The 22,701-nt window shown below is 46.5% G+C and overlaps 1 protein-coding gene across 7 annotated transcripts in view; it reads left to right on the top strand.

Annotated features, from left to right (window-relative positions):
• TMEM117 (transmembrane protein 117) overlaps positions 1 to 14,769 on the top strand; it is a 381,411-nt gene extending 366,642 nt beyond the window's left edge. For 2 of the 7 annotated variants that reach the window (XM_073222696.1, XM_073222694.1), the window contains exons 8-9: positions 3,120 to 3,249; positions 12,942 to 14,768. In XM_073222696.1, the coding sequence (XP_073078797.1) occupies positions 3,120 to 3,249; positions 12,942 to 13,624 (813 nt within the window). In that variant the 3' untranslated portion in view covers positions 13,625 to 14,768. Of the gene's footprint in view, positions 1 to 3,119; positions 3,250 to 3,371; positions 3,722 to 12,941 lie in introns of those variants that run through there. The other 5 variants (XM_073222697.1, XM_073222695.1, XM_073222698.1 and 2 more) reach the window with 5 other exon arrangements.
• The last annotated feature ends 7,932 nt before the right edge of the window (positions 14,770 to 22,701 follow it).

Genomic DNA, 22,701 nt, shown 5'->3' with positions numbered 1-22,701 from the left:
AATGAGGCCACAGGAAGCCCTGGCCTGGCAGAGGAGGGACCCCCTGGGCTGGGCTCTGCCCCAGCTGCTTGGAGGCGAACTTTGTCATCTGTAAAAGGGGTTCATAGTAGCAAGCGCCCCGGATCCTTCTGGATATGAGCATGGATGGAGAGAAAGCCTAGGATGACACTGGGATGCGGCAAGTGCTCAATACTTCACACCCGAAGGTCCACGGTTTCCCTGGCGCTCTGTCCTCCATGTGCCCCCAGCTCCCCTCCCCAAGCCTCCCAGTTATTCCCCGAGCGTGGCCCACACGGGGGAGAGAAGAGTGTGCTCCTGCGAGGTTGCCTCACATGTCAGGAGGCGCCCCCACCGCACTGCCACCGGGTCCCCCCGGGCTCTGGCCCAAGCCCCAGCTCGGAGCTCGGGGGCCCTGTGCGGGCAGCCGGCGGAGAGGAGAACCAGCCTTTGTCCTCATCGCCGGACCTGGACGCAGCCCTCGGAGTGACCCTCCTGGAAACACACCTGTCTGCTTCCGTTGCTTCGCCCAGGGGCAGCCTGACCTTGGGGTCATGCCTGGAAGTCAGCCGGGGCTGCTGGCCCTTTGTGGATCTTCCCTCCGTGTCCAGCAACGTGCTCATCACCATGCGGGCATCCCCTCACCCCCAGAAGCCTGGGGATTAACATGTTCAACCCCAGTTATAGATGAAGACACTGAAATCCCAGGGATTCAAGATACCTCCCCCTCCTCTTCCGCCTCCTGTGAGCAGGTGTCTCAGCCTCAGGCGCCCAGTCCCCACTGCGGCGAGCCCCAAGCATCCTGCCAGCAGTCGGGGTCACTGGGCTCACCCTCCCATTGCCTGCAGGTAAGGCCGGAGTCCCCATGATCAAGGAAGAGCCTGCGGTGAGCAGCGTAGGGAGTGACGTGCACCCCTGGGGGCAGAGAGCCGGTGGGGTGAGACAAGCTCCTCGAAGACCAAGGACCAGTTTTGAAAACCAAAATGTGATGATCATAAAAAATAATGTAGATGGGGAGAATGTAGAGAATTAATATATCATCTCTTTTTTATTAATCCTCGTCTTTTGAAATGTTTTCCATGGCACCAGCTACTCTGTCACACATGTCTGCCCCACTCCCTCCCCTGATGCCCTCTTAAAAACAAAAGCCAGGGACCAGTAACAGCATCTTCCCGATGAAGAGCAAGGCCTCCTCTCCTCTGTCATCTAAGCTCCAAGTCCAGATCTGTCTTTCCAGCCCAAAGTACACTGCGAAATGATTGAGGGACTATTTTTTGGTGAAAGAAGTTTTGATCCCAGGCTACAAGAAATCTCTAGAGATTACTTTCACACTAGAACCAATTTCATACCCAGTAGCAAACCCTCACTTCATGGAATGAAAAGCTAAATACAAACAGTCCAAGGTCGTCTTCCTAAGAGGAAGGTCACGCTAAGTGCACTGGCCCAGGTACTGCCAGGAAGTAGCCTCTTTCTTGAATCAAGAAATAGAAAGAGAATTGCTCCACTGATAGATCACGTTCTGCGTTGTTTGTCCAAGACATGGGAAAGTTGCCCTGGGTATCAGTCCCTTGATGTGCCACGCGGGATCTTTCATTGGAGAGGTCAGTTATATTTTAGCAAAAGACCACATTCAATTTCAGTTCTCTTTGCAAGAGTCCTCCAAGTAACATAGAAAGAACAAGATAGTATCAGTGAAAAATAAAGGCAAATTCATTTACATAAGAAAACAATAGTTCACAAGGATTATTATCAATTCCCTTTCTACTAATATTTTAGGTCAAAGCATTGTAAGTTCATGCAGCTTATGCTTTGGGTTTTCTGAATTTCCCAGACGACATGTCTGCTTACTGCTAATGTCCTGAAAACAAGGAGGTGAGACTGAGAAGATATTTCGATAGAAAAGGACGATGGTGCACCATTTCATTTTTCTTCTTGTTTATTTCTTGTTAGGGGCTTGAAGTGATCCATGACCAGGACATTAATAGATGCTGAAAGCCTTGCAGGTTACCACCACTCACGTATTCCCCTTTCCTCTCTCATACCCGGAATTCTCAGCAAACGGGAGTGGCACGGACTGGGGACTCCTCAGCCACTCCACTCTCAGCCCTCCGCATCACTTGTACAGGCGGGAGTCTGGAACATTTAACTTTCAATGCAGAGATAATGGATTGAAACCTGAAATTAATATTTTGAACATTACTTTTTCATATTCAAGTTCTTTTTTAATATATTCAGTAAATATAGGACTGCTAACGTAGTGATTATTTATTTATTTAAAGTGAAAATATGTGTGTCAATGCCTGTGGCGCTAAGTCAAGTTAGAAATTCTTTCTTCACAAGCTAGTTACGAATTTTAATTTGCTGCCTCTATCCAAAAACCAGGAGCAGATAAAACACCAAAAATGCCCTCATTTGCCTTTATTTCCCTTCTGTGGGGGGGGGGGAGGGCATGCTCTGGTTCTGCCTTGATGACAGGGACTGACTAGGACAGTTGGGCATTAACCCGCCGTCCGCCTCTCGTGCTCATGTGCCAGGCCCCCCATAGTTCGGGTCGAGCTGGTGCTGAACTGCAAGGGGCTGGGCGCTCTCGGGCATGCCTTCGTTCCGTGCAGTCGCTCGCAGAGATGGCTAGTAAAAGTCCTTTGGTGTGAACTGAAGAACTTGGTTAAGTAAATCAGATTCTCTTTACTTTGTCTTCTTACACAAAACACGCTGTTTATAGGGCTCATATTCCTAAAAAGCAGTGAAACAAAATGTAACAAAATTATCACATATTTATGAAATATGGATCACCTCCTTCCTATAAAAATGCAAGATCAGTTCTCCAGAATGAAAGAGATAAACTTGTACAGATACAAATCAATTCTATATTGGTTTCTTATTACCATGTTAAAGAGAAAAATCTGAAGATATAAGTTATGATTTAATTTTGATTTTGAATGCATATCACTGCCTAATGTACATAAAAGAGACATCGCGGAACAAAACTGATGCACCCGACAGCTGGCTGCATTTAAATGATTTTAAAATAAGGGCTTATAAAAAAGTCAATTTTGGGTGTTTTGCTGCTTAGGAACGAAACCAATCACAAACATGTGTTTAATGTTGATTTTCTCTGGCAGGACTGGGAATTCCCGCATTTCATGGGAGATGTTGATGTGAATCTCCCTGGACTGCACACCCCTCACATGCAGTTCAAGGTCCCTTTCTTCCAGAAGATCTTCAAGGAGGAATATCACATTCACATAACAGGTATATCACAACTTTGAACATGATCTGATTGTCTCCTCGTTAGAGTAATGTAGCTGCTGTAAGAAGAAAGCCAACCGTCACATTCAGAGGCCTGTGTAAATGCAATTTTATTTCTCGCTCAGCCGTTCAAAGGGGTTCCAGGTCAGCTGGAGGCTCCGACCGCCCTTCTGGGACCCACACCACCGGCGGCTTTGACCGCTTGCTCTTCCGCACCCAGCAGGCACTGTCACGGCGGCTTGCCCGCCTCCACCCACGCTGGAGAAGACACGTGTCGCCTCCGCCCGCATGCCGCTGGCGGTAACTGGGCAGGTCCCCACGGGGGGCCCGGAGGACAGGCAGCGCAGCCCCCCGAGCAGCCCCGGGGCGGCAGGCACAGGGCTCTCGGGGGGGCCCCCAGAGGCGGGGCCGAGCCCTCGGCGTGGAGGGTTCGCCGGCTGCCGTTCCCCGCGTTGCTTTGTTCTTTGTAACACAGCTCAGTGTATTTTTTCAGAATTCATACTCTTCGTGTTTGTTTTCTGTTTGCTGCTGAGATCGGAGCGGCCGTGTCCTGGCCCCAGTCCGACCATGTGCCTTTCGGGAGTTGGACCGTTTCTCCCGGGCCGGCCGAGCCCTGCCCCTGCCGCAGAGCTGTTGGGCCCAGGTGATTCTCTCGTGGCCTTCAGATGACTTCATGTTTAGCTAGGCCCAGCTTTTGATGGCTCAGATATGATACAGTATTCTCTCATGACATCTCCGTCATTCTCACCCAAAAAAGCCCTCCTGGAGTTGCATTTTACCCTTTTTTATCCTTATAAAAAAAGCAGAAGGCCACACGGCCACGTATGGGATGGTGCTAGTTCCCAAGCTGGTCAAAGGTAGGTAGTGGCTGTATGCGTGTTTTAAGGACAATAGTCTGAGATCCCACACCTGCTGTAATAAAAACTGCTGGAGAAACCTCGACTCACGCCGCCATCTGGGCCCGACAAGAGTGGCCTGAGCCCCGAAGCCGTGAGCATCTGGGCGCTGCCCAGCCCTTAGCTTTCAGGCTGAAGGCTGCTCTTTGCTTGGAGCAGGAGACGACCTTCCTAGACGGGAGAATGAGCTCATGCATAGGGAAGAGGCAGCCGGCTTCTCTTCCTGTTCAGAATAGAGGAGGCCCATCTATTAGCTTCACTGGGTAGATCAGTCAATTTGAGTTCAGGTCACACAGTGCAGTTTCAGGCCCCCCACCCCCAATCTCTGCGGCTTGCTGGCCTCACGGCCTTCTCAGCTTGCACACACGCAGCATCATCACATCCCCTGTGTGGGCTTTTGCCTGGACCATCCGCTCTTGTTATCAGCTCCTGTCCCATGCCACCAGGACACTAATACTCTCTCTGAATGAGTTGCAGAATCCCTGTGAGAAATACACTGCTTTAGGGCAGAATATTGGATTCACAATGGGGGAAAAGATTTGGAGAACTCACACGTAAGAAAAAAGGCACGTGTGAAAGCTCTTTAATGTGGGGCCCCCTTGCATGGTGTTGTCACATATGCTGTCATTTGTAGATGTGACAAATTCAGGTTTTGGGGCTCCCAAAGCACACACAATCTGGAATGCTCTGTTTAGGAACGTGGTGCAACACTACAACACGCAGTTATATTCAGCGCCTTGGAAGGGGCTGTGCATACAGGAGTCCCTGAGGCATCCGTGACATTAGTTTCCGGGTTAAGGTTTGAATGAAAACCCCTATCCCACTAAGTCTTATTTTCTAAAACTTTACAAGGAGGAAGTACCTGCCAAGGTTTTGTAATGGCGACTGCACACTGATGAAGTCTGCAGGTTCTCAAACCTCATTGCTTACAGGAGTAGCCTGGAGTGCGCGTCCAACTACCCGTCAGCCCCCAGAGCCAGGTGCCCAAGCACCAGGTGGAGCCCAGCACCTGGGAACACGGCCGCTGAGCAGCATTCTCTGCAGTCTGAACTCTTACCATGCTTCACGTTCATAGGCAGCCTTTAAAATTGAAAGACAACGGGCAGAATGCAGACTCAGTAGAAATGGGGTGTCTGGTGAGAAAGGCACATGGTAGAATCTGCCTAGAGCCTGGAAACTTCACAACTGAGGCCAAAAGAGGACGTCCCCAAGCAGAGTGACTGGGGCCGGGTCTGGGTGGCCTGGGAGGGAGGTGGGGCCAGGGGGAGGAGGGGTCCTTGGGCCCCCAGACAGCTCCGTCTGGTGCTTTCTCTGCCTGCGTTCATTCTGTCAGGAGAATCTGGACCAGGAGCACGAGGGTTCTCCTGAGGCCAAGGGTGGCCCCGCCAAGGATGGCCAGTGACACCCCAATGGTCATTCCTCTTGACCGAGAGAAGATGTTCAGTGCATGCTGAACATAGAGTCTGGTGCATAGACCCCAGCGCTGCTTCCGTCGGGTGCCATGGTCCTCGTCAAGCTCCTGGGCCTCTTGCAGGGTCAGTTTTCTCATCTGTTAAATGGGGAAGTAAGGGCATTGATCCCAGAGGGTTGGTGTGAGGATCAAACCAATCAATACATACAAGGCACTAAAAACACTGCCTTCCAAGTGGGAGGCAATCAGTCAACATACACTAAGTCTTACCTGCAGCTGCACCCGTCCAAAGTCGGTTTCCTATTTCAGAAGCATCATGCAGCCTGAGAGAGGGCCGTCATCATTTATTTATTCACTCCTCCGATTTCTCTAGAGTTATCTACTGTTCTGTGTCCCCAAGGAGAAAGCTAAGAATGGGGGGGAAATCTCTCTCCCAAGGAATTGCTCTGTATGGAAAGAGTGCTCTGAAACTGAAGAGTTCCCTGGACATTTTCAAAGCATTTCGAATTCGAATTTGAGTATTGTTTTCATCCTGATTCCAAGCTAGTTGCATTGATGCATGTCAGAAATAACTTGAATTGTTACATCTGTGTGGCTCATCTGGCTCCACCCTGACAGATGCTTCATTGCGATACGAGCTTTCACTGTATAAGCTGGGCTACAGCTTATGAAAATAAATTATCTCTATCTGAGGGTGTGTTAAAATATTTTTTCTGGAAATTTTGACTTCGGTAATGAAGGGGAGAAATGGTTAGTGATTCTGTCACGTTGGTGCTGTTAGCCAGGGCCATTGTTCTCCTGAGCATAAACGCCTAATGCCCCTGCATGACCGCCTCCTCTGGCCTGTCCCCTTTAACCTACAAGGTGAGTGCAAAGATGGATTCACAACGTGATGCACCACGTCTCCGGGGGCAAGAGAGGAATGGCCTCTCAGCTGGCTCCCGAGGCTCCTCTGCATCCTGTTAATGGCAGCCCGGTAGGACCTCTGCCATCTGTCATCGCAGCCAGCCCAGAGGAGGGTCACACTGGTGGCCAGCCTCCAAGTAAATTAGAAGAGGGCTGGGGGAAAGGCCGGAGGAAGGCCTGAGCATCTGCGAGGAGTGGACTCACGCTCTTGGCACAACGATGCCCGTGGGAGCCCCTCCGGCAAAAACGGAAGGTGGGAAGTAAACAAGCCCCTGCAGCGTCTGTGTCCTGCTGTGGCTGCCAGTGGTGGGAGGCACACGCAGGTGCCTGGCAATACCGAGAATGTGGAAAATAATGACTTTCATGTTATTTCCATAGGAGCACGGCCTCTGGTCAGTGAGTTCCCAGAGAGTGTTTTCACAGAGCTCCCCTGTGCTGGTCCGTCCATCCTGCAGAATATTCTGTCTGACTAAATTAGCAAGGGGCTTGTGCCGGGGATGTGTGGTGCATCCACTGCACGAGGGTGGTCCTCAGAGGGCCGTGAATCCAACCTGAATGCACAAGAACCTCTCACTCTTCTCTCAGTTGTCGCTTTTTCTAAAGCTTTCCTGAAGCAATTTCCATTTTCATCATATTTGTACAGCTCAAAGAGGCAGCTATGTTTACACTTCCATAAAGCAACAATTCCTTTTACCTGCTCAAAGCTCATCTACTTCAAGTCCCTGGTTGCTTAGCTCATAGCCTGTTGGTCTTTGCTACCTGGGAGCAGGTCCGCCCTGGACAAACAGCGGGGTCCTCTCCCCCCATGTGCATGTATGTGTGAGGGCTTTGTAATAAAACTGGCCTGCTTTCCAAGAATTGTCTTTACCGCCAGAAGAAAGATTTGAAATTCATAATGAATTGTAATCTTAGAGACATGAAGGTTTTGCTTTTCCCAGTTTTCCAGGTTACATCTGGTTCTAGCAGTAACCTGGAATTCACCAGGTCATTGTGATACATATATTTGATTTGAAAGACTAGAACTTCATTCCTTGTATTTTTCTGGACACATTATCTCACAGTTTACCCATTGGTTAGCAGACATTTTCTGAGTTAATGTGTGTCTAAAACTGAGCGAGGCTCTAGGGAATGGAGAAATGAGCAGGGCACCACCCCCGAGCCCAGGGAAGTCAGAATGTACCCATCATCCATTTCAGAACAGCTGCTTGGCCTTTTCCTTTTAATCATCACAAGTTTCTACCTCATCATATTGGATTATGTCCTAAAGGAATAGTCCCCCACTTAGGAAGCAGCAGTGAGCAGATGGGCACTTTGAGAAGCTCTATTAATTTGCTCTTAAGTCTTAAAAAGATACTTTACTGACTGGAAGAACTCTTACTAATTCATAAATTATTTAGTTAATATCTTCAATTTGCTGGATAGTGTCCTCGCCCAAGCACTTAATGCAGTTTCTGGATACCCCTAAATTACCTGGGAGAGGGGTAAAGAGAAGCTAACTCAGCCCTGTTTTCACTGCTCATGTCTGGCTTGAGAGGACATTGAATATGGCCAAGAAGCTTGTTACAGCCAATGCCATTTCTTTAATTGTCCAAAACTCATCTTCTCCAGGGCCATGGTTTCTTGCTCTCCTGTAATGATGCTGAACAGCTCTGTGGAGCCTGACCATTGACTGTCTGCCCTGGATGCCAGATCTGATCCTGAGCGGGTGCAGCACAGCTCAATGTCACTGCTAACTGGCAACTCCACCGAGTAAAAGACTTTTTAAAATATCATAATTGCATGTTTGAATAGTTAAAGGTTCATCAAATGGTAGAAATACCAGCACTTTCTACTCACTTTCTGCAGTTGAAAAAAATATTTTCCCCTAAATTGTTGTCATTTCCTCTGCTAAGTGAGAGTATTATTTAATGAAGAATCCTTTTAAAACTGGCCCAGGATTCTATGAACTCCCACAAGGTAAAAAGATAAAATTACCATTATATTATCATTTTTGACACCCAGAAAGATTCACTAAAAGCACATGGGACATGAAGAAATCATCCCACCCAACACTATGCAGTGACTTCTCATTAGGGCAACGGTGAGATCTTCCCACCAGGAGATCATGGTGCATGTTTCTCAGCCTACCTCCTTGCTGACCTCCGTGGTGCTCTGTGGCCGGGACAGCAGGCAAAAGGCTGGATGCCCCGTACGACTAACGCTGAAACGCCAGGCCTCGCGCTGTCGCGACGGCTCACTCCCAACACACGGGAAAACGGCAGCAGAAGCGCTTCTGTTCTTTTCTGTTGTGAAAAGGGTATTCTAATCCTTTCTGTGTGGATCATTTCAGGGCCTCATATTTACTTTTTATGGTAAGCAGTGTTTCTCAGATTATACAATCTTTTTTTTTTTATTTAAGGGAAACTTTCTCCATCTAAAAATGAAATGTATTCATCTTTTTTGCTCTAATGGCGAGATTTCCTGGTCCATCATAAAACATTAAATTTAGGCAATGTTTCTTTCATGGACTCATCAAAGGGAATTTTAAGGCTGGGAAGAAACCTCAAGGATTCTCTAGCTCAACTCCCTCGCCTTACAGACGAGAACCTCGGGGTTGAGTTGTTCCGCGTGGCTTTGCTTTCTGGTTTGCAGCATCTCTTAGGACAGAAGTAATTTCCCGAAGAGGCAAGGTCATCACCAAGGAAACAAAGCATGGTGCAGGGTAATGGAAGGATGGTGACAGAGGAAGATGAACGGTCTTCTCTGTACAAATGAATGAATGGGCCAGACGTTATGTCAGGTGGGCCAGAAACAAACAAGAAATAAGAAGAGCCATCTCCTACATTTTCAACAGTTTCAAGTTTCAGCTGGGTGGCTGCAACGGTCGGAGTGGGGACACACTGCATCCAGATGCCGTGTTAGCAGGGTTCTCTCCCCTCTGCACGTTTCCCCCCAGATGACCTCTCTGCTTTCGGGGAACTGGAAACAATGTCTCCTGTTCCTTAGCCTCAGAATGTGCATATATATGAAAGAAACCTGTTCTCAGGACCGACCTACTGCAAGCTGTAGACTCCTTACCAATGGCTAAGAATTTTCAACACGTCAGATATGTGGATTCACAGGGCATATTTACAGGCAGCTACACCCCGGGTCCTCTTGGTTGAATGGTCCGCTGATACCTACCCTTCAGTGTCAGTGCAGGTAATTCATGCTATTCTGTCCAGATGGAAGCACGTGGTCACCTGGTGGGCACGCCTGTGTTACGGACCCTTCCACGCTCTTCCCCCCCACCCCCCCGTGTTCTCTCTCCAAGACCCTGTATTAACTGGTTTGAAGAAGTAGAAGAGAGAAATTAATAACACCACCCCTACATTTTTGGCAAATGTAATTTTGGGGGAAGGGGACAGAATCCTAGGACTGGAAGACATAAAACATTTCCTCAGTTTGAAAATAAAATTGCTGAGGTCTGGAGAGGCCCGACAGGCGGCCAGGCCGTGGCACTGAGCCGAGTGACTCGCCTGCTGGTTTCCAGCCCGCAGGTTTGTGACTATGGCCTCCCCCGCCCCAAATCAGTAAAGAGGCGAAGAGCAGGGTGAAGAGACCCATAACCAGCGTCAGTCAACACATTGTTAATTGGCTCCTCCTCCATCTCATCTAAGTGATTCTGACCCCAGGTCAGGGGGGAAATAACATAAAGTGGATCTTAGTGGGAAAGTTCAGGGAGTAAACTGACGCAGGGCCCTTCCTTCAGCCTGACTCGTAGGAAAACACAGTAAACGCGGAGGGATGAGCTCTTCTCCTCGGGGTTTCTTCTTAGCCCGGTCGGTGTGCATTCCCTCCCATTTTTATTCTCTGATTTTATCTTCTTCCCCGTCTGCCAACATTCCCTGAGCACCTTTTCTCCACCAGCAAAGCCCCTTTCTCCAAGCTCCACAAGCATTCCTTTCGCTTCCCTGATCCTATGGCGCTGCTTATGCTCAGTGTCTGATTTCCAGTTACCCTAGAAACTGGGACCCCTGGCGAGCACCTGCCCCACTCACGAGTTTATAGCCAGGACCTGGAGAGGAACCAGTTTCTCCAGGGGACCTTTGTGGGCCAGGAAGGTGCTGCAAGCCCAGGACCTCTCCGCGCACCCTGCAGGCTGGCTTCATAATACACACCGTTTATGCCAGAGAATGAGGAGGAATCTCCTGCTGCGGAGAAGCCCCAAGCCCCTCCCTCCATGTGCTTCTATCACAGGAGCCAAGAGTCAGTGCCTCCTTGGAACAGGAGACCCCCGGACCCCTCTCACTGCGCCGTCTCTCATCCCTCGCCTGCCTTTCTTTCCCTCCGATGTTCTCCACTGTTTCCCTTCTCTCTCCCCCCGGTATCACCTGATCTTAGTCTGTATGCCATTCTTTCCGCAGCATAATAAAAACAGAAACTAAAAGAAATGCAAATTGTTCCAAAGTATTCTCTGTCCTACTTTTCATTCAAGGACCACGTGAATTGCTACTTCCTCCAAAAATCCTTCCTGCATAAATTAGCCCTCAATTTTTATTCCATTTTCTCAACATCTTCAGCATTCATGGTTTGTACCATTCTGTAGGCACCTCCCCAGAGGGACCGCTTATTCTCAGTTATCTGTTGAGGGCTCTGTCCTGTTTCCCCAACAAGATGATCAGTTTCTCCCTGGAAGGCAGGGAGTCTGCAAGGCACCCCACGCAGAGGCCGTGAGGAAACAGCAAGTGGTCGGGAATGACGCTCACCTCCACGGTTGGCGGAGTCACACAAGCTTGAGCTTTTGGGATTTATTTTACAGTTGATTCTTCACGTGAATCTGTTTTAGTTTGGAAGACCCAGGAGGGCGGGAGTGGTTTGAACTTAACAGAGCCGGCATTTAAATATTCTATCATATCTGGAAACAGTATTCCCAAGGTTCACCTTGATTTCAGTTTGGGGTGCAGAATAAATCATTTGGGCAGGAGTTTCCATTACAAAAGTCTGAACTCTGTGAAGGTGAACAATTTCGGAACAGACGGAGTTATAGTTTCTCTTCATAGTTTATAAAAATTATATTCACAGAGAAGTTGTACCTCCCCATACAGATGAAGGCCTCCCCACGGCACAGGCAAGCCTCTGATGCTAGTAGCAGCAACCATTGCTGAATCTTTTATGTACCAGGCCCTGTGTTTAGCATCCAGTAATCTAATAACTTCATGAAATGCTAACAGCTTTAATAAGTACTGCTGTTTTCTGCATGTAAGGAAACTGGGGTTTAGAGGTTTTAAACACTAGTCCAAGACCACATAGCTAAGAAGGATTGAAGCCAGGATTAAAACCTTTCCATCTTGCACATAATAATAGGACCTTGAAAATGTGTAACGATACTCTCCTAAACTCATCACAAAGTTATATTTGTATACAGCACTTATTGCAAATTACCTTTTTCCCATTCTTGGCTTTGGCTTGATGTTTGCCTGAGCATCTCTCTCTCCTGTCCAAGACTTCTGTAGTTATGGAAAGCAGTAACTTAGCATGTAGTACCACTCTCTTCAAATACAAAATAAAGTAATTTTTGACCTAATTCATACAATACTTAACACTGACCTTTTTGAGCCCATTACCTAATTTGCTACTATACACCTGTGGGGTGGGCTTTGTGGTATTATGATGATATACTTAATCCTGTAAAACTTACAATAAATTATGATTATTACAAAAATCATAATGAATCTGGTAGCCCTCAAGAGGGTTTCCACATTCTTTCCATTTTCAGATGTAAAGATACCACTAGATAATATGTCTCTACATGATGTCTTATTTGTATAAGAAGTTTTAATTCTACAAAGAAAATGTGGTCCTTGCAATCTCAGCAAGTCTTCTCAAGCAATTTACTAGCTTTGGTTATATTTATATGTCTGATAAATGGATTCTGTTCAATGAGAACTTGATGCAATTATTTTTGAAGTCTTGAAATGAATGCTTAGGGATTATTGATCTGAATCACATCAGCCGATGGTTTAATCAACAGGTCACCTACGAACAGCAATGTGAATTCAATTGATATACTACGGGGCTTGCATTGCAAAATGATTTATTTCTTGCCCAGACATAATTATAAAACTGTAGGAGATGCTCAATCATACATTGAACTTTTCTAAGAATTTCATTAGAACTATTTTTTTAAACATTAATTGAAATGTTCTGAGAATAACCTACATGGAACCAATTTAAAGATAGCTGTGGTGCCTATAAAACAAGGAGACTTAATCTGGTTAATGTAAGTGCCATAAACGGCTGACTCGGGGCCCCACATGTTTTCATGGGCCTAGAATCCATTTAGGAAATCCCGTGTGCCAACTCACGTAGTGGCAGCACTTTCAAAAAGCTCATTGTTAACAAGCTTGAAACATTAACAATTTATACTAGTATATCGTTATCTCCTATTTTTTTTTTGGAGAAAACCCTATCGCAATTTTATAGGTCTTTGACTAATATGCAGTATTTCTTTTTTACTGCAGGTAAATGGTTTAACTATGGAATTATCTTTCTTGTCTTGATTTTGGATCTTAATATGTGGAAGAACCAGATATTTTACAAACCTCATGAATATGGACAATATATCGGCCCAGGGCAGAAAATATATACAGTGAAAGACTCTGAAAGTTTAAAGGATTTGAACAGAACCAAGCTTTCCTGGGAGTGGAGGTCCAATCACACCAACCCTCAGACTAATAAAACGTATGTGGAGGGAGACATGTTCCTGCACAGCAGGTTCACGGGGGCCAGTCTTGACGTCAAGTGTCTGGCCTTCGTCCCAAGCCTGATAGCCTTCGTGTGGTTCGGGTTCTTCATTTGGTTCTTTGGACGCTTTTTGAAAAATGAGCAAGGCATGGAGAACCAAGACAAAACGTACACGCGCATGAAAAGGAAATCCCCATCTGAGCACAGCAAGGACATGGGACTCACCCGAGAAAACACCCGGGCCTCCGTGGGGGACCCGTTGAATGACCCGCCCCTGGTCTGCATCAGGTCCGACCTCAACGAGATCGTCTACAAGGCCTCCCACCTGACATCGGAGAATTTGAGCTCGCACCTGCAGGAGCCCCCCGGCGGGGCGGAAGCCGACCCGGAGCCGGCGACCTCCGAGAGCACAGCCGCGCCAGGGGCCGCGAGCCCGGCGACAGCCCGGGGGCAGCCTTGAGCGTCGCCTTAACGAGCTCGTCTTCCCTCTTGCACATGTGAGGTTTCCGTAGTGTAAGAAATACATGCAAGGCCACAACGGTGCTCAACACGCTTTTTCTAGGACTCATTGTTTCCTATTTGTATTATGATCCACGTGCCTACTGTGTAGCTAGTGGTCCTCTAGAGATTGCTTTTCACAACCGCACAAGCTATTCGCCGACTTCCCAGCAGAGCAGACGACAAGCCGACTGCCGTGTGTCCGATGTCTGACCATAGCGGTGCCTTGAGACATTAAACTGTTTTTAACCGTACCAGAAATAAAGAGTGGCACGGTCTCCGACCTACTTCACGTGGGGGCCTCTGTGTACAGTTCTCCTGGTGTGAGCAGGATAAAGGGACGGCCCGGATGCGGCTCAGGAAGTTCTCCTGGTTTCTTACGCAGCAGTGGAGTTGGGGACTTTGACGCAAGACTGCCGAGGGGCATGGTGATCACCTGTGAATTTTTATTGGGCGTCTGCCATGTACGAATGGAGGTGCAGAATTCAGTAGTAGGAGAATGATAATCCAGCACGGGTCACTACTTGCGAAATGTGACTCTCTCCACCAGTAACTGCAATTAGGCAGGTGATAATGCCTAATTATGTTTTCCTAATTAAAGATAAATTGCTACTTGATTAAAAACCTTGCCCTTCACCGTTGGGAACTAAGGTTAAGAGGCACAGTTGGGCGAATTCTCAAGTTTATTGTTATTTACGTAAAGCCCTAGAAAACCAAAGGGCTGAGGTTTTAACCACGTGAGGGCCGTGCAGTCTACCATCTACAATGTTTGCACATCTTTCTATAAATATGGCTCTGAACGGTAAAAATTGAAAGACAGGTGCCAACCCTGAGCAGGAAAAGTCCTCTAAAAATCACACGCAAAACTTGTGAGGTAGAGAAAGGGGTGCATGAAAGAATCTGTGTAGTGGCTTGTGTGTGCCTTTTTTTTGGTTTTTGTTTTAAGAATTAAACATTGCACATTAATAAAGAATTATACATCAATAATTATGTGATATAGCTTTTTGTTCATAATACAGGAATTCAACTATTTATTGGTTTAAAAATAGGCCATTTAAATGCTGGAGTTTTTTAGCACAATACCAGGCACATTAAAAAATGGAATATTTCCAACATGCTTTCAATTTTGTTCCATAAATTGTGTTTACATGTTCTTGAGAGGACTGGGAGAGGTCACTTTTAAGGCAAAATTATGTTCCTGTCACATTCTGACATAGTTGTATTTTGCCTTTATGATTTTTTAAATCTCCCTTGTTTTGATCTACATGCTTTTAAGCTGGCAGCCTGCTGAATTTAGCATCCCTAATAGAACTATGCATTTATCTGTCACTTGAGAGCCGGCTGTAATAAACTCCTTCCTCGAATTGTTTACTAAGCAATTGGAACTGTGCCCCTGCTGTTTCTTTTACCTTTAATAGCCATGCATGGTGCTACCTGAAATCAGGAACACTTCTGATGCTGGAAATGCAGAGATCGCACTCACTACAGTAATCCACTGACCATTCTGTCCAAAGATACCATATCATCTCTGGCATGTGGCAACATTGGCCATTGCTCAATTTGCACAGCATAGAACCTTAAACTTCTTGGCTCTGGGACCAGCAAATAATACCACCTATGACTATATTTTTATTTATTCTGGAAGTCATTGATTTGTAGAATGAAAAAGGAAGCTGATTTAGAAAGTGGGTGTTTATTATTGGTAGACAGTCCTTCTGCAACTTTTACTTGGGAATCTCTAGGTGAGTATTAAGGAAGAAGTGCTCCCATGAGGGAATCCAGGTAGCAGAGAGAGAGGAAAAAAGTAACAAATCTTGGAGCACAGTGTATATGTGCTTCTAGGGGTTCACTGGAGAAGCTGGCTATCAGCTACTATGAAAATAGATCTTAAAATTTCCCTAAGTTTTAGAACCCAGTGGAGTAATTTCCAGGAATAGCATTTTAGTAGTCAACAAGACTTGCCCCTTCGAAGGCTTCTAGCCATCAGTTGCGCATGCCAATCTTGGCCTCTTTACCTGTGGTGGGCCTTCTCTCTTCTTCTGCCACCTCTTTTGGGTATTGTACATCCCGTTTGTACGTACACCAACTGGAGATGAGAAAATGAAATAAAAAACAAAGTCAAAATCACATCCATTCATGTTTAGTCTTGGATTCTGAGTCACATGCTGACAGACTATGACTCTGGCAGAGTTTTTTGGACTCCCAACCTTTGGGACTATCAATGGAGTTAAAAAAAATAACATGTATAGTAAACTCGGAAAATGAAGAGTTTTAAAAAGGATTCAAAGTCACTAACCACAGCTTCTAGAAAAAGCATAACAAATGTGATGCTTAATTGCAGTGATGCTTAAAGACTATAAACAATCATATTTCTACTGTTCAGTAATTACAGTATTTCCTGTGCAGGCAAGATTTGTACTAATTTGACACAGTTTTAGTGTCCTACATTATAGAGTACTTCATTAGTGGTTTAAATGGAAAATTAAATAAATACTGTGGATTTATGCCTGGTAATATATGCCTGGACAGAAGTCTTATCAGCACGTGCCCATTTATATTACATAAGCATAGTTCGTTGCCGCGCGTTCTCCCCAGGTGGCTACTTATTGTGTTCACCTTCCTCTCAGCACATCTAACCTCACCAGTGAATCTACTGGAAATGTTAAGAATTATTTCTTCTCCAGTTGCCTTGAGTCAGCCAGGCACAAAATCTCCTTCTGCAGCATCAGATGTCACGACAAGCAGGGTCCAGACCACTCCCGGGGGACAGTGCGTGGGAAGAAGTGGCCGCCACGGCCTCAGAGGTGGAGGCGGGCATGCACACCACGTGAACCTCACCGCTGGGCTCTGCGGGCATCTGTTACGTTGTCCGTCTGTCCCGTGGGTCACCCACAGAGCCCCATGGGAAACCTGGGAAAGATAATGCTGTTACATCACTCTTAGCGGCCTCACGACTGGCGGCTGATGATGCCCGTTGAGTTACCTGACATTCGGCTGTGACCTCGGCACCCCCTCATTGCTTATCACCTCTCTGTCCTCACTCCGAACTGATCCCTATTTTAAAGGAAACCTCTTGGTTATGCAACCCCAATCTAGGTATTGTGCATTTATTGTCTCCCTCCCAGACCATGACACATACTACTCCTTCCATCTGCCTGATTTCCTCCAAGCTTTGTCTCTCAGAACACAGCACTAACCTGTTAGCCAGCCCCGCCTGTAAGGGGGCGAGAGTAACTCGACTAGTTTTGCAATAGAAAAACTGGCACTTTTTAATATATATGTATATCCCAATTTTTATTTCTAAACCGCTTATGTGTCTAGAGTTGGAATTAATGGAAGTCAATATAGATAAGAGCATGGAGGTCGTAAGTGTTTGGCTCACTACCATTTAGACTGGATTAGAACTGTATTGTAGTTTGAACAACCAGAGAAGTGTAGACATAATACTTGCAGCTCACAAGTCACTGTTGCTGAAGATAATTGGAAAAAGAGGTGGATATTTATAATGGAAGGAAAAGATTAGACATGAATGGAAGTTGCTGCAATGAAGTCTTGCAGTGAAAAATGGCAGTTTTAGTGTGAATGGCTTAAAAATGTCAGGGAGGGGGAGGGAGGCTTCTGTAAAAGGAACTTCAGCATGAAGTTAGCGTGAGTTCTACCCATTAGGCAGGAGACTCAAAATGCTGTTCAGCAGAGGCGAGGGGTTACACAGATGTTGGTGGGTGGGTGGTTTCTTAAACATTCTAGCACTCCAGTTCCTGTGTGTCTGCCCCAGGGACTGTGATGAGACATGGGAAAGGAGACGTGGTCCCGTGAAACAAACTACAGAGGTAGGAGTGGGGGAAGTGGGCGACACGAGAAGGGGAGACAAAAGTCAGCACTTAACAATTCAGGAACCTGGAACATCTTGATGGGAGAACAAAGATGGGTGCAAAGATCTGTTTGCGAGCATATTATCAGCATATAAAAGCTGACATCTTGTACACAAAACTATCTTGCAGATACTTTATGATAGACATCCTCAAAAATTTTAGTGAGAAACAAAATTAGCAAATATCATGACGAATATTTTTTAAAATATCACTGATATTTTAATTTAGTGTGGGATGTTATTTTACTGTAGAGAATATAAAACATATGTAATGTATTTCACAGGTTTAAGTCTTATCTCTGTCCTCCAACACAACTTTTTGTAAAGTCTTAAATTTAATATCAAATGATTGTAGTTCTGCAGTTTTTGAGGGCTCACCTGCATGCTTGAGATGGAACACTATAACTGAGAACTAAGAGATACAGCACCAAAACAAATTCGTAGGTGTTCCTCACCCTAGTGACTTTGTCATTCTGTTCAGATCTTTGCTCAGTCCTCGTATCAGTGATACCACTTGGAGTATTTTGTGTGCAAATAAATTATTGTCCTAGTTAATCCACACATTATCAGTTGAAGCTAAGTATGGTTAATTTCACTTTACAGATGATATAACCGAGGCCCAGAGAGGTTTGTTAACTTGCCAAGATCACAAAGTTGGCAGATAACAGAGTGAAGGTTTGAACCCAGCTTTGTTCGATTCCAGAGCCCGTAATCCTTCATAGAGATCCATCGAAACTATAGCACCTCCTTCAAACAGGATGCTTGCTGAGGATGAGCCGACGAGCAGCTGTAAAACCGTAAGATGCTTGATTTCTAGTGAATCTTCTCTCTCCAGAACCTGTTTAATGATTTCCAACAGCTGTGTGGCTGCAATTAACAAGCTAAATCATATGATTGAAATAGATGAGGTTGAATTAAATGTGTTCTGTTTAAGCTACGTTTATAAATCAACCACGCACATTTGTCTCAATACAGTTTCCAGCATTGAAATTGGTTTCTTTTACGATTTCACTTTCCCCAAAAGAAGGGAAAGAACAACGCTCCGGGTTTTGAACACACCCCAGGCCCGTGTCAGGGGAGCACCGGAGAGGTATGGATATGCAAACTAAAAAATGGTTAGCTAAGGCCAGTTTTAGAAAGCATCGCTTGAATATTTTGAAGGAACCATCCAGTTTATTGTTTCTCAACACCTTAATCAAGGTGACCAAGCTGCATCGTCACAGGACCAATGGCAGCGTGAGCACGAGGTCCTGGGCACGAGTACCGCCCAGCACCGCAAGGGGAAGCGCTCCGTGGCCCGTGGCAAGCTGTGCAGACGTGCGGGAATCCGTGGGGCCGCCAGGACCCCAGGCCCACCTTTCACTGCCCTTGAACATGGCAGGGCCGCTGGCTCCCAGACTGCCGTCTCTCTGTGTCTTAAAGCCCACAAGCTGCAATGCAATCCTTTTTCAATTGTAACAGAAGTTCAGAGCCCTAAATCGAAAGCAAGTGGCTAAATTGCCTGAAATCAATGGCTGTAATCCCCGGAGCTGCCGGGCCAGACTTACTCCTCAAGGTTTCCACTGCCCTAGAGTGCTGCGATTATTTCCTTCCTTGTACGATCGCCTTTCCAGCCTCTCCTATCAGGACTTTCTCATCATTCCAGTAATCCGCCGCCTTCAAGAATCCCCAAGTGAAAGCTCAGGGCCTTCCGCGTTCAAACGGGAGCGGACACACACCCGAGGCCCTGCTCAGCCGGCCGTGCGCCTGCCCCCGAGGAAGCCTTCTGAACGGGGGCGTCGCTCCAGCCTCGCCCTGCGGGACAGCGCACCGCACGACCCCCTGGAATCAGGGCTCCCCTCAGCCAAGACACGACGCTTTCCAGGTGACATTTTAAAACAGTACTGTGGTTTCCCATTCCGTTTATGGACCTCCTTGCTTGGAATGCATTATTTTATCCAGATAGTCCAGCCGACTTCAATCTCACCACACTAGACAAGACCTGCGCTTAAGAATAGTCATGCTTAACTGAAATCAAATGTGTAAGACGAGAGACGCAATGCCAGCTCAGGGAAGAATTGTTACGTTATCATTCAGATTTGATGATGATGAAATCACTATAAAATTACCTTTGAACACATTATAATGTTCTTGAATATGAACAGTAATATTTAGAGCTTCAAATATGCCAGAAAACAGGAGGCTCTGTCACCTACATACCCAAATGGTCTCATTTGGTGGGAGTGGGTCACATCCACCGGTGCCCTCCGGGTCTGCTGTCCTACCCCCCGTCACTTCGCTTACTGCCGTGCAGGGACCCCCTCTTCTCCTGCCAGGGTAACTGCAACGTGGTCTTGACTGGCCTCCCTCATCTCACCTCATCCAGTGCAACCCACTTTCCACCCTCTCACCAGAACTGTCCTCCTAGAGTCTAAATAGGGTCAAACTACTTCACTTTACATTTAGGGTGATTATCTATAGGTGTGTACTTATTGCCATGGCAGCCTTTAGTTTTGTGGTTACCAAAGGTTCAAGGGCAATTCCCTTACTATCTAGCAGACTAATTTAACTCACTTCATATGCTATTACAAACACAACCTAAAGATTCTTTTTTTTTCCTCCTTTTTCTTCCTCCTCCATTCCTTGTATGTTATGAATCATATTCTGTATTCTTTGTCTATCTCTTGGGTGACATCTATTTCGTCTTAGGAATACTTCCATCTGTAGGAGTCCCTCCAAAATGCACTGTAGAAGTGGTTGTGAGAGGTAAATTCTCTCAGCTCAGCTTTTGCTGATCTGAAAATTATTTAATCCCTCCTTCAAATATAAATGATAACCTTTCTGAGTAGAGTATTCATGGTTCCAGGCCCTTCTGCTTCATTGCATTAAATACATCATGCCACTCCCTTCTGGCCTGTAAGGTTTCTGTTGAGAAATCTGATGATAGCCTGATAGGTTTTCCTTTGTATGTGATCTTTTTTCTCTCTCTAGCTGCTTTTGAAAGTCTGTCTTTATCCTTAATCTTTGCCATTTTAATTATTATATGTCTTGTTGTTGTCTTCCATGGGTCCCTTGTATTGGGAGATCCGTGCATCTCAATGGCTTGAGAGACTATCTCCTTCCCCAGATTGGGGACGTTTTCAGCAATTACCTCCTCAATGACACTTTCTATCTCCTTCTCTCTCTCTTCTTCTTCTGGTATCCCTATTATGCAAATATTGTTCCGTTTGGATTGGTCTCACAGTTCTCTCAATATACTTGCATTCTCAGAGATCCTTTTTTCTCTCTGTGCCTCAGCTTCTTTGTATTCCTCTTCTCTTCTATTCCATTTACCGTCTCTTCTACTACATCTAATCTGCTTTTAAATCCCTCTATTGTATGTTTCATTTCAGATATGGAATTTCTTAATGATTGAATCTCTGTCTTAAATTTGTTCCTGAGTTCTTGAATATTTTTCTGTACCTCCATAGCATATTATGATTTTTATTTTGAATTCTCTTTCTGGAAGATTGGTGAGTTCCATTTCATTTGGCCCTTTTTCTGGGGTTTGTGAGATTTTGGTCTGAACCATGTTCTTTTGACATTTCATATTTCTGTGTGGTGCCACTAGTGCCCAGAAGCTCCAGTCTCTGGAGCTACTCAGCCCCTGGAGTGAGGTTGGGGGTCATAGGGGAGCGGAGCTGGTGCCTTGGGGGAGGAGAGATCTGTTTCCTGATACCCGTCTGCTGTGCCATCTCCGGTGTCAGAGCCAGCGGGCCGAGCACCCAGATGTGAGCCTCTGTGCTGTGCGTCTCTAGCTGTTATGGGCGGGGCCCCCCTCTGGCTGGCCTGATGCCAGCACAGTGACTGCAGGTTTGTGAACCGGTGCTGGCCAGCCAGGAGGGAGGCGCAGCAGGCTGTGTGTCACAGTGGGGGGCCTCGCAGCTGAGCATCCAGCCAGGGGGATGGAGTACCTGAAGCTCCTCAAAGTTCCCAACCAGTGGGCAGAGTGCACCCAAACAACCTTGTTCAGCTCTTCCCTCCCCTGCTCAGCAAGCTCCATGCAAACCCGGCCCCTTCAGCAGCCCTCTTGCTGCTAGGAAGCCTCTCAGACTGCCTGCCTTTCCTCTGATCCAGAGCGGCCGGGTGTGGATCCCATCCTCCACAAGTGGCCAGAATCTCTCAAGCACTGTGCCTGTCCAAGCTCTCCATCCTCCAGAGCACCACACAGTGCAGGTCTTTGCTCGCAAAGCAGACCTCCAGGCTGGGTGTTCAGCAGTCGCAGGCCTCCACCCCCTCCCTGCTCCATTTCTCTTCCTCCCGCCAATGAGCTGGGGTGGAGGAAGGACTCAGGTCCCGCTGGATCAAGGCTTCCGTCCGTTACCCTGTTTTGTGAGGTCCGCTCTGTTCGTGAGGTCTGTGTGCAGTCTGGTGCAGCCTTCTTTCCTGTTGCAGTTTTAGGGTTAGTTGTGTTAACTGTATTTTCACACTATCTGTGGTTTTGGGAGGAGTTTCTCTGTCTCACCTCTTACACCGCCGTCTTGAATCTCAGCACACATTGCTTTTTGCATTCCATTTTCTAGAACTCTGCTGTAGTGCCTGCCTCACTGCAAGGGATCCCACGAGGTGCCATCCAGCACTGTGTCCACAAAGGACAGGGAACAATTTGGGGAATTTGTAGTCAGATGTACATTTGCAAAATATATACCCAGTGGGTCTCACACCTGAAATTTCTGACTCAGTGGGTGTAGGATGGAATTGAGGCTAAACTGAGATTTAAAAGTTCCGCAGGCAATTCTCTAACAAACATTAATTTGGAAATCATTGATGAAATGTGAAATTCTGGCTGGCACTCTGACTGCTTCTGGTTTTCTCTTCCAGGCCCAGTGGGTTCTAATCGTCCAGGCAAGCTGACTGCGTATCACTCTCCTAATGAGCCATGGAGAGCGATGGATCTGCCCACTCACACCCACTTCCTCTCGGTGTCTTCTGCTTGAAACCACCTTTCCCACCATGACCAGAAGAACCCAAGTAGCCTCTCTTTTATTAAATCTCTCTTCACCTTCCAAAGTAGAACTGACCTCCCTTATGCTCCCACATGGCCTACCGTTCATCTATTATAATATCTTACATTATTCTCTTCCTTTGCATGTTTACAGGTCTGTACCTTCTCCTGGGTCATAGACTCCTCGGCCCTGCCTTCACTGAAG

The sequence above is a fragment of the Manis javanica genome, chromosome 15 (genome assembly GCF_040802235.1).
Source record: "Manis javanica isolate MJ-LG chromosome 15, MJ_LKY, whole genome shotgun sequence".
Taxonomy (NCBI): domain Eukaryota; kingdom Metazoa; phylum Chordata; class Mammalia; order Pholidota; family Manidae; genus Manis; species Manis javanica.
The sequence above is the reverse complement of the archived record's forward strand: the minus strand, read 5'-3'. Positions and strand labels throughout refer to the sequence as shown.